Below are 11,432 nucleotides of genomic sequence, written 5' to 3'. Positions count from 1 at the left end.
ATCCCCTGTAATTATTTTGCTAAATAAACAGAACACATTTCCCTATGAGTTTCCACTGAGTTGCAGTATATTTATGAAAATTGGATGGCTTTGCATACTCAGGTGGTCTGAACATGGGTTTTAATTAACTGTAAACATATAAGTTGTGGTTGCTTGTATCCCATTGGTACTATGAAAAAGTGCTTACCATGACATTTAGTTACTGTTAACAATGGTGTTGACATCTCAAGACTGATCTACCCCCACGATTCTCAGATCATAGTTTAGACAGTATTAATTGATTTTTCACTAATCAGTTTAAATATTAATTATATAACCTATACAATGCCATTATCCTCCTGTGTCTTTTTCTCTGAGGGATTTCTTTAAATTGGCCCAGCATGACTATATCCACTTATCAACATATACACTGGTCTTAATCGGGCAATCTGGCCGATCTTTAAGGAGGCCATTCTGGATGCCAACTCATCCTAAAGATCTTCTTTAGGAACAGTGGGAGGCACCAGGATTCCAGCATGGTTTGGGATTGCAGCGCTAATGGTAATTGAGTATTAGTGCTCTTGTGGTATTTGGTGGTATTTTAACTTGGGCTCAGTGGCGTATGTCCCTTGAACTTCCTCTACAAAATGCCTTTTGGTCCTCTGTGCTGACCCCATGCCAGTCTCCTTTGGCGATGAACCACACCCTATCGTGAGTCAGGTCTAGGCAGCAGATTGGCACCCTGTGGTTTGGGGATAAGAGGCTCAGTATGTTGGCATCATCCAACACACTAATGGCCACACAGCTATTATGAATGACGACTGGAGTTTCCTTGTGGTTTTATATAATATCCTATATCTGGTGCAATATGTGTGGTGTCTTGCAACTATGTCAACATCCATTCTCAATATTCATTCTTATTTTCAAAATGTACTCAGCTTAGCTCCTGCTTCTGTGGTTGTTTAAACATGCAAATACAGCTGCTAAATGGCAAAATTGCCAAATTGAGGCCATTTAGAGTAAAGCAACACTTCAATGTTTTCAAACATGTTTTCAAACAACATGAATATTGAATCACCTAGCAGTTGTCTCCATTACGTAAGGACATTCTGTTAAGTCTGACCTCTGAAACAGTGACATGCCTTGATGAAAGTTATGGTCCTCACAGAGGGTGATGGAATTACAGCCCCACTAGTCAATACGGCACACATTATCAGTGACGATTATAGTTGAATACCAAGGTGAATAAGGTGAAAGGCAGGATCATTTGTTTTAACCTGCCTTTTCTTTTACTTCTGTATTGTTGATAAATGAAGGACATGTTGCTACTGCACTATCACTATTCTAAATATATGCTATCATTCAAAATACATATTACTAAGATAAACCAGACACAGATTGTGTGGAGCCTTAGCAATTTGAGCAACTACAATGACATTGTAGCAAAATCACATTGGTTTAGAATGTCAAGAAAAGAATGGTGATGGCTTTGAAGTTGCCTTCTAGTTGTGAGCACATATAACTAAGACATGCTTTTCGATGCTGTACAAATGATGTGCTAGTTGTAGTGTAACAGCATGACTCCTCTGGAAAACATGAAAAATAAGGGCAATCCGGGTGAAATATCTCTTGCCCACCTCTGTGTGCTGATGACATCCCATCCCAGTCCCCCACAGCCTAACTCTCGCACCACAACTGAGCCACCCGGCCAGCTTTGTCTGGACCTCTGGAGTCTTAATTAAATGCTGAAATATTGATGGTGTAGCCTGAGTTGGCCTTCCACCACAATTCAGTCTGCTCGCCATGGCGTATCCTAGGCAGATTAGCAGCACAAGGGCAGCAGACCCAGATGGTTATTTTCTATTATTCTCCGTCATATAGTTAACCAAAGGATTCACCATGGCAGAGGCTTGAGGAAGGTGAGCCATGCGAAGTCCCACAGTTGAATGATATATGAAGCACAGATGCAACAGCAAGAATCACTACCAGCAAACAGCACCCCCACAACACATTACTTTCAAAAAGTAAACAACAGGCATGGCTAATTCGGCTTGACTGTTTGCATGGATTACCATGAACACCCGTTTTGTGATCATGTGACTGAGGTAGGGCTTAGAACAAGGCCGCTCTGCTGGGTGAAGTGAAAGACGTCTGGGGGAGGTGAGGTGGAGGTGGTCATTGTTCTGCTATGGACTCACCTACATATTAGATAATTCCAGGGTGAGCAATCTCCCACTTCTCCATGCTGCCAGAGACAAGCTACCCTATGGGCATTGTTACAGAATCAGACCCTGTTTGAGGAAATAAGCCAGACATGGAGGCATATCCCATTATCAGGGCAGACCACCAGCGTGAGGTCTGGGTAGGTCAGATGGTGTATTTCAAAGGATTAGGTTTAAGGCACATTGTTACATTGTTTCCTGTGACACAGCAATGTACAGACATGTTTTAGACTTGTACAATAGCAGTGACCATTATTTTTGGTCAAGCAGTGCAGTCATTACTCGCAAGTGTAAATGTGTGTTTCTAAGTGTGTATTCAGTCATTATATTATTCTTTTAGTACAGATTAGCCTCTTTACTGAGATTTTTTTGTGATTGATGACAAAAAACCATTTCAACATGTAGATAGTAAAGATTAAATATCTGAGCATCAACCACACAAGTGGTTCTTCAGTACAAATCTTTTCCCCAGGATTTTGAACATTTGTTCATATTTGTTTTTAATGTTATTCTGTTCCAATGTCTATGTTAAAACACAAATGAAGGACATTACATGTAAGAAGTGATGACACATAGAATACAAATTTATTTTACATACAATTTCTGACAGAAAATCAGTTGCTCACTGCCTGTAATGGGAAGGCAGGCTTATAACATGAATGATATGATCTCTGACATTTTCAAAAACATGCATACAATTGTGTTATTAATAAATCATCAAAAATATCTTTCAACAGCAAACATGTCCAAACGAAACGTTTCCCCTACTGCCCCTTTAAATAAAGATTAGGCTACCGACACTTCCTGCTTTCTCCGCCCACACTTTTGTAGCACCAATAGCATTTTAAAATATTAGCATATTTAATTTCAATGATGCTTTGCGGCGATCGATATGACGAAATAAAACTCAAATTTAACAGATTATCCTTCTATAATTCAGAATGCTAAATTCGAATTGATATAATTACAAAGTTATGCGATTAGGTAGCCTATATGCATGCCTTTCCATCCAAACCAAGTTATGCCAACCATGCTTAAGCTACACATGTGTAAATCCTAGTTATTTAAACGGGACAACCTTCCTTCTTTTTCTGCCAGGATGATCCTCGGTGGTCCGGGGTGCAGGCTTCAAACCTGTAGCTGCCTAGCGGCAGAGTGGTTCAATTCCACCTTCCAGGCGGATCCTAGCGATTGGGCATTCGCATCTGAAAAGATTCACGCAGCACGGGTAACTAAATCGTTAAAGAAAAGCACTATGTCAGTGGTCAAGCAGTGCACTCATTATATGCAAGCGTAAGTGTGCACATGGGTGCGTAAAACGTGCACGTGTGTAAGATTAGCATTATTCTTTTGGCAGATCATTTAGTTAGATTGTATTTTATTGAGGACAAAAAAAACTGATTTCAATAGGTCAACAATCAGACAAGATGGCTCATCGGTATAAATGTGCTTTTGCTATTGAATATTTGTTCATATTGTTTGTTTTTCCATGTTATTCTGTTGTAATATTACCTATGTTAAAACACAAATGAATGGCATTAAGTGATACAATAGGCCTACATACAATATAGTTTGCATGGAGAATAAGTTGTTCACTGCCTAATAGAAAAGTAGCATAAATTGCAGCATATGATCTCTAACAGCTTTGCATAAACATGCATGTGTTATTCATAAATCAACAAAAATATCCAGAGAAAAGTAGGCATAATGTTGCCGCTATTTCTGTACGCACACATCAAGTTTGGACATCGGGAAAAGAGCTGCCCCACTACTGCTCCTCAATGTATATTGCACTACCGACACTTCCTGCCTCCTCTGCCCACACTTTTGGAGCACCAATAGCATTTTAGAATATTAGCATATTTATTTTCAATGATGCTTTGCGCCGATCGATATGACGATACAAAAGCCAAAGATTTTCTTCCTACAGGTATAGTTCTGAATATAGTCTAAATGCTATGTAATAGACTTACCAGATGGAGTAAGTACATACATGCTTTTTGTGGGGTATAATCACTATTTGCCTACCATGATTCAGCTACACAAGTATAAATCCTGGTTATATAGCCCGGCTAGCCATCTAATTGCTTCTGCCAGGATGACCCCCGGTGGTCTGGGGTGCAGGCTTCAAACCTGTAGCTGCCTAGCGGCAGAGTGGTTCGATTCCACCTTCCAGGCGACTCAAGAAGAGAAAATCGGTGTTCCACCTCTGGGTAGGGTAGGTAAACGTGTAAAAGAAACCGAAAGGATAATTTGACATTTGTTCAGTAACTGAAAATGTACATAAGCTGTTGCTATTGTGTGCATATAGCCTGCACAACCTTTTTCAGCATATATTCTATGGTATATTAATGATGAAGAAGACAATGTATCCATATGTAAAAACATGTAGACTGCTTACATACATACTGCAGGCTAGCCTATATCAGGTAGGCCTATATCACACTGCTACTTCGACCAACATAACCCAGAGAAAAATATGGAACAGGTCAGATATAGTCAATCAATGCATTGAGTTTATTATAGGGAATCAAACCCATGACTTTCCTGTTCAGATATGAACTGATTCAGTTCATATGAAGATTTGAACTGTAGCTGTGTATGGACTGAAGATTTAGTTTACTAAAGCAGCAAAGCTGTGGGTTTCCAAACATGAGCAAACAGCATTGTTGGAGAATATACTGGTTGGACGGAGACGATTGCCCAGTAATACTATGATTATATGTAGGCTACTGTAACCATGTAACCATGAACTAGGAAATGAAAAAGAAAAGCTCATATTGCCTTCTTCATCCACCATCCTTTCTTTCCCTTATCTTCCAGGGTCCTCGCATGCTGACGTCTGATGTCCAGGATTAGACTACTGAGCCACAGTCATGGTCATTCTGCAGCAGGTCAGACATGTTTTTTTTCCATTTCTGTGTTGCATTTATTGATATATATGAATATTGATACAAATTAAATCTATCCTGTCAACTGATCGGACGTTCGCACAGAATGAGCATTTTGTATGGCTTTATTAAAACCAGTGACCACATAGGCTACATGATCATGCTTGTGTTGGCTCAAGGCCTTGTCGTGAGCTATCAAGAGATGGTGAAAGTTGGCAGCGTGACAGTAGCGCAGTTGCACTTCCAACACACACACTGGCCTAGAAATAGACCTGGCCTTACTGAGAGGGCCAACCTAAACACTTAACCAATTACCAGTAAGCTGCTCAGAGCCAGCAGTCTTTGCTACAACCCATACCCATTCATTGAAACCAAACCTTTCTGTCAACCATAAATTAGAATCATATCCTCCTCAATAGAAGTATACTTTACCTTTATCCCTCTTGTTATAGGCAATGCTGGGCATTTATCATGTCACCACGGGTTATGATTTAGGAGTCAGTTTCTCATATTTCCCTGAGAGGTTATGTTTGAGTTGCTTTGTGATACTTCGACTTGATAAATGCAACTATGTTGTTGGGCAGACTGGCAATATAAGTGAGCTCAGTGTATAAAAAAAATATTTTTCAAAGTTCAGCATGTGTGATTATGGAGGGTGTTGGTAATCTCCCCACAAAAATAGAAAGTTTTATGGTTATGCAAAGACCATCAGACCTGTAACCAACAAACAACACACACATAATCACACCCGGTCACCAAGAGATTTGTTTTTTTGGGACAAACAAGCCAGCCTATTTTCTGCCTGGCTGGTCGGTGGCGATCACAGGAACAGTGTGCTCGCCGGACTCCTCTTCATCTTTAGTGAGAGCGGGGCTCGGCTCGTCAGCCTTTCTGAGCGGCTAATCACCCCTGACAACGCCTCCTTTTCAGGACTGGCACGCCGCAGCCAAAACGGGCCATTTATGAGATCCATCATGGAGCCATCCATCCATGATCTCCATGAGATCCATCCTCCCCCTTTTTCCTCCATCAGCTGGCCCCTCAGCATTCTCTGGCCGAGCCATACCCGCCCCGCTCTCCACAGGACTCAGGAGGAGGAAGCCACGCTTAGAATGTTGACATAGGTGCTGTGGGACAGATAGCAGTGAGATACACAGAGCAGAACGCAGCTGTCTGCTTGAGGCCCTGGCACTAGCTGAGATTTGGGGTGTTTAAATCCTGAGATGTGGTTGCTATGGAGGTGAACCAAATTGCTGGGAAACATGTGGCGCAGGAGCTCTGGGAGAGGAGAATACATAGGCTGGGCTTCAACTGTGGCACCCTTGTTAAGGTACAGTAAAGCCTTTATGCCACCTGGGTGGGCTAGCCTAACCAAAGGATGCTAATGGCTTAGATATGGAAAACTATGGAACCTGCATCATATAAACACAGTATTGTTTTTCTCAGGCTTGGATCTTTTGTCTGAGTAAGAGTAAAATATTTGGTTGGATTTTTGGCTTTATTGTGGTTTTATTATGTTGGGATAGGAGACTGTCAGCACAATAAAACACAACACCCACCAATATTGCTAGCTTTCATTTGGAATGACAACTTTGATAACTTTACTCAACAACTCAACAAAAGCTTCAGTCCATATAAATAAAGATCTTTGTTATGATGTTACAGCTGAACAGCAACATTATGATGTTACAGCTGACCAGCAAAAGTCATGGGCTTCCCAAATAATAAACTATTGATTGAGTCCCTATAAACAATGCCGGGCCTGTTCTGTAAGTTCCTCTGGTTTGAATGGATACATGCAGAGAATATTTGGGAATAACAGGCTCCCCATGATGACTCTACTGTATATGAGCGGGCCTGGCTAATGAGCTCATTCAGTCTGTGCTGTGGAACACATTCCGATGAGATTAGTTCCCTTTAGTCCTCAGCTCCTTCATCCACTGCCCTCTCACAAAAGGCCTTGCATATGGGACAACATCAATGCTTTGCATCATGCATTGCAAAGTCATGCGTGCCATTTAGAGAGATAGATTGTAGATTGTTGAGGCATCTAACTGTCAGAGTGTTGTTGTGCTGTTGTAACGTTGCTATAAGGTTTCAGATATAGTGTTGCTATGAGGTTTGAGAGATTAAGCAAATTACCGTTATTTAAACTGGCTCCATAATATAGTCATGCAGTGGCCTGGCTTCCAGAGTAATCTCATCATCTCAAAGGTTCCCTCCTTACCTGACCTCTTGCTATATGCTACTCTAACACACCTTGTCTAAACTCTTTTCAGAGTGAAGTGGTTCACATTTTACTGTAAGGTATTAAATGTTTACTTTACTTGCATTTAACACTAATGATAGTAATGATAGCAGTGCAAGGAGGTGTGGAAGAATAACAAATAATACTAACACCAGCAGGGGGCAATCTGTTCCTTGAGAATAAAATCTGAACTGCCAAGTTTGAGGTAGACTAGTATGTACATATGCTTTCTGGCCTTCAGGGGAGACTGTGAGTGTGAAATACTTTAGTTGTCAGTTTATTAAGATGAATTTTGAAGTGGCCATGTGCTGACAGTTAAATATGTGTACATACTGTGTGTGTGTGTGTGTGTGTGTGTGTGTGTGTGTGTGTGTGTGTGTGTGTGTGTGTGTGTGTGTGTGTGTGTGTGTGTGTGTGTGTGTGTGTGTGTGTGTGTGTGTGGGGGGGGGGCCCAGTTGTTTCTTCAGGGCAGTTTAGCTTCATTTTGGCACCCTCATAATGATTCTGTTAACTGTTTAATGTCTGATTCACATAACAGGAATGTGACTAATTATTATTTGCTTTTCTAATCTGCGTTTACGCAAGAACAACAAGATAAGCATGTTGTGCGTTGTGAATAATTGATCTCAGGTGGTTAGTGCTCGCGTGGCCTGATATCCACACCCGCGTGCGTCTGCATCAGTAATAAATGTTGTCTGCTGGGAGAACCACCTTCCTGCTTGCCTGCGCTTTATCTGCCAAAGAGTTGGCAGTCACTGATATGAAACATATTGAAGTCGGTTGGTGCCACTTCTTTTTTTCCACATCTGCTTTAATACAGTAAATGCACTACTGTAGGCCAAATCCCTCCTGGCAATGATGACAAGTATTGTATTTGTACAAATTACTGTAAACCTGTATAAAAGTCAACTTTTTACTAAGCATTGCCAATGCCGAAGGGTTTATGAAAAAAAAATGGCTGTTGATATGAAAAAAGAAAGACAACTAACTGCAGATATGAAGAGAGAGAGACCAAACTCAAATGTAGTTCATTGATGAATAATTCAGCACTGGTTGCTAGGATAGCCCTTGGGTGAAGTTGGCTGGCAATGTCTCACTTGGACATGACAGCTGTGGCGTGGTGTAGGGTTCATGGTGCTCTGTTGATCCTTCATTGAGGATATTTAGTTAATTAAAAACTGTGTTTTTTCAAAGACCTCCCCCTACACATCCAGGCACCCTCTCACAGCATCCTATCACCCTTAGATGATATCAGGCTCACATTAGGTTAGATTGGGCCTGCTAAGCACATGTGCTGAAGAATGACAAGTGTGCACCAGGTGTCAAAGACAGCAAACAACAAAAGAATGTGAGAGAGGTAGAGACAGACAGAGACATAAAGAGACGGGGAGGAAGGCAGATACAGACAGAGTCAGGAAGATACAACAGTGAGTGGTCACAGACATGTGAACATCATGGGGGTTTTCCGGGAACTTGGAAGCTGAGTCCAGACGGTCAGCTACCCAACCCAGGGCCTTAAAGATTCAGTTTCCTCCGAGCACAGCCAAGGAGCGTGGGGAACAGGAGGGAGTCGGCCCTCAGGTCTGGTTTCGTCACGTAAGCCAGTGCGCTCCTGAGGAGGAGGTCATTCAGACAGCCCAGACTGAGGCGAGGACTGTGTGGCCTTCCCAGTGTTTGTGTTATTTTATTTTTAACTACCTCACAGGACTCTCGGAAGTTACAGTATTTTTATAATATCCTGCGCTTTTGTTGGCTGGAGGCAGAGCTGATTTTGTGTGTGTGTGTGGTCATTCATACAAACAGCTGTACACAGGAGCACACACTCCACGCACACCTGCTGAGGAAGTTGCTGTTGCCCGTGGGTACAGTATTAGGACTGCAGAGTTGCCGAGGGACACACATCTGACTTGACTTGGGTTGTTGGTGGTATTTATGGATGAGAGCTCGTTCTGTGGAGGATGTTCAGACGACGGGATTATGTGGAGCTCTATGAGAAGGACCAAGCAAAATGGGCTCTTTTGCGGAATGTCAACACTGTGTTTAAACATTCTACTCTCTTACCGGTATGGTGTGTGTGTGTGTGTGTGTGTGTGTGTGTGTGTGTGTGTGTGTGTGTGTGTGTGTGTGTGTGTGTGTGTGTGTGTGTGTGTGTGTGTTTCTGCTGTACCACAGTCTTGGTATCTTTTCATTTTTTATGAGTGCTATCTTTGAATAGCAGATCGGCTCTCACACAAGGGAAAAATCCTTTTAACAATGAGTTTGCTTATCACCAATTCCATTGCTGTCTAATGTCTGCATTTACATATAAACAGCAGCTTAGTTCAGAATCTGATTGCCTTTGAGGGATGTTATTAACTTTTGGATTTATGTCTAACTTTTGTGTCTGTTGTTAAATCAATTTTCGGTTTTGTATGATGTAGAGAATATAGTACTACTATTGCTATAATCCTCAGTCACATCCAGGCAAAATGTGACGGAATCTCTAACGTGGGTGTTTCTTCCAGGGGGACTATGTGTGGTTGGACCTCAAAACCGGCCGGGAGTTTGTGGTTCCCATTGGAGCCGTGGTCAAGCTATGCGACTCGGGCCAGATTCAAGTTCTGGATGATGAAGGGAATGTGAGTTACCCATCAAGATTCCTCCTGACATATGAGAGTAATGAAAACAGGAAATACCTAGCATTTGATGTTAGTAAACAAAATGCTTTGTGTTGTTGGTTCGCCATTCTACTAAGCTGCTGACACCATTGTATGATATGTAGGTTGTACAGTATTTACTGCTGGACCATTGTGGTAGATCCTGGTCTGTGTCTCCCCTGTTATTAGCACCCATAGTTTTAACAGACCCATAAATCTTTTCTCTTAGGAGCACTGGATATCCCCACAGAATGCTACTAACATCAAGCCCATGCACCCCACCTCTATCCATGGGGTGGAGGACATGATCCGTCTGGGCGACCTCAACGAGGCTGGGATTCTGCGTAACCTGCTCATCCGCTACCGGGAGCATCTGATCTATGTGAGTTTGGCCCTGGTACAGTCATCTGCTCTGCAGCTACTATGCCTGGTTAGAGAAACAACTTACTTTAGAAGGAGATATAAAAAAAAAAACATAAACATTATTGTATGCCTTGAGTGTACATCTAGAGCCTATTTGTAGTCCTTTGGCTTACGTCCATTTCAAAAGCTCATCCATCTTGTTGAAGCTTGTGTTCTGTTTTTGGAACACAATAAGAATTATTATGGATCCCTTTTAGAGCTTGAAAGGGAAGCAATAATGTAACAAGATATTCAAAACACAGATCTATTTAGTTCCTTAAAGCTGTATATTTTGCAACTGTAAGGTTGAAATGATTCCTTTGGTGACCATATGTAGTTTGATTTCACACACTGTTTGTGTCTGCTCATTTGCTAGGCTTCAGATTTAAATGGCCATTTAATGTTTTAATTAATGGTCGCAAAGTATATCAAAGCTTTTCCCTCCTCCCTCTCTCCATGACTGAGTCTATGTATCCATTTTGTCCTATAAGTTAAGTGTAACTTATTGTATTGCAATGTCACATCTGGGGGCAGCCGTGGCCTACTGGTTATTGACTGTTGATGCAGGCAGCTCACTGCGTCGGGATTAGTGTGTGCTTCATCTCACTGTGTGTACACTGTGTGTACCAAATTTCCCTCACGGGATCATATATACTTATACTTATACTTACTTATACATCTCAGCAGCATAGAATTTGTGATTCACAATCGGTAGATGGAGGAGTGACATTTATCACATAATTGCATTTAAGATCTGTCAAGTTTAATTGTGATGGTATTATAAAAGAAAAGCCTGCTGTCCTCATAACAATAGCATTCTCCATTAGGATTTGTACTGGAACATTTAATAACTCTGCCTCTCTGCCAAGCTTCTCTTAAATGTCATTTATATAATCGACCCCATCATCCAGAGAGATTGTCTTTTCTCTCAGACTCTTGGACAATGGAGCTCTTAGGTGCTTCTCCTCCCCTTTGATGCATTTGTTGTTTCTGATGACCGGCGGTCGTCCAAAAATGCAGACGACAAACAAGACATGGCCGATTTTGGGTGCCA

The 11,432-nt window shown here is 41.6% G+C and overlaps 1 protein-coding gene and 2 non-coding genes across 6 annotated transcripts in view; all 3 read left to right on the top strand.

Moving 5' to 3' along the window:
* Positions 1 to 3,294: 3,294 nt before the first annotated feature.
* On the top strand, positions 3,295 to 3,381 carry trnastop-uca. The gene has a single exon. It is a non-coding gene; the product is annotated as a tRNA-Sec (tRNA).
* A 912-nt stretch (positions 3,382 to 4,293) lies between these two features.
* Positions 4,294 to 4,380, top strand: trnastop-uca. The gene has a single exon. It is a non-coding gene; the product is annotated as a tRNA-Sec (tRNA).
* Positions 4,381 to 6,163: 1,783 nt separating this feature from the next.
* myo7aa (myosin VIIAa) overlaps positions 6,164 to 11,432 on the top strand; it is a 33,431-nt gene continuing 28,162 nt past the window's right edge. For 3 of the 4 annotated variants that reach the window (XM_042063301.1, XM_042063299.1, XM_042063298.1), the window contains exons 1-3: positions 6,164 to 6,422; positions 9,845 to 9,958; positions 10,206 to 10,358. In XM_042063301.1, the coding sequence (XP_041919235.1) occupies positions 6,327 to 6,422; positions 9,845 to 9,958; positions 10,206 to 10,358 (363 nt within the window). In that variant the 5' untranslated portion in view covers positions 6,164 to 6,326. Of the gene's footprint in view, positions 6,423 to 9,298; positions 9,404 to 9,844; positions 9,959 to 10,205; positions 10,359 to 11,432 lie in introns of those variants that run through there. The other variant, XM_042063300.1, reaches the window with a different exon arrangement.

Source organism: Alosa sapidissima, chromosome 15, assembly GCF_018492685.1.
Source record: "Alosa sapidissima isolate fAloSap1 chromosome 15, fAloSap1.pri, whole genome shotgun sequence".
Lineage (NCBI taxonomy): Eukaryota > Metazoa > Chordata > Actinopteri > Clupeiformes > Clupeidae > Alosa > Alosa sapidissima.
The sequence above is the reverse complement of the archived record's forward strand: the minus strand, read 5'-3'. Positions and strand labels throughout refer to the sequence as shown.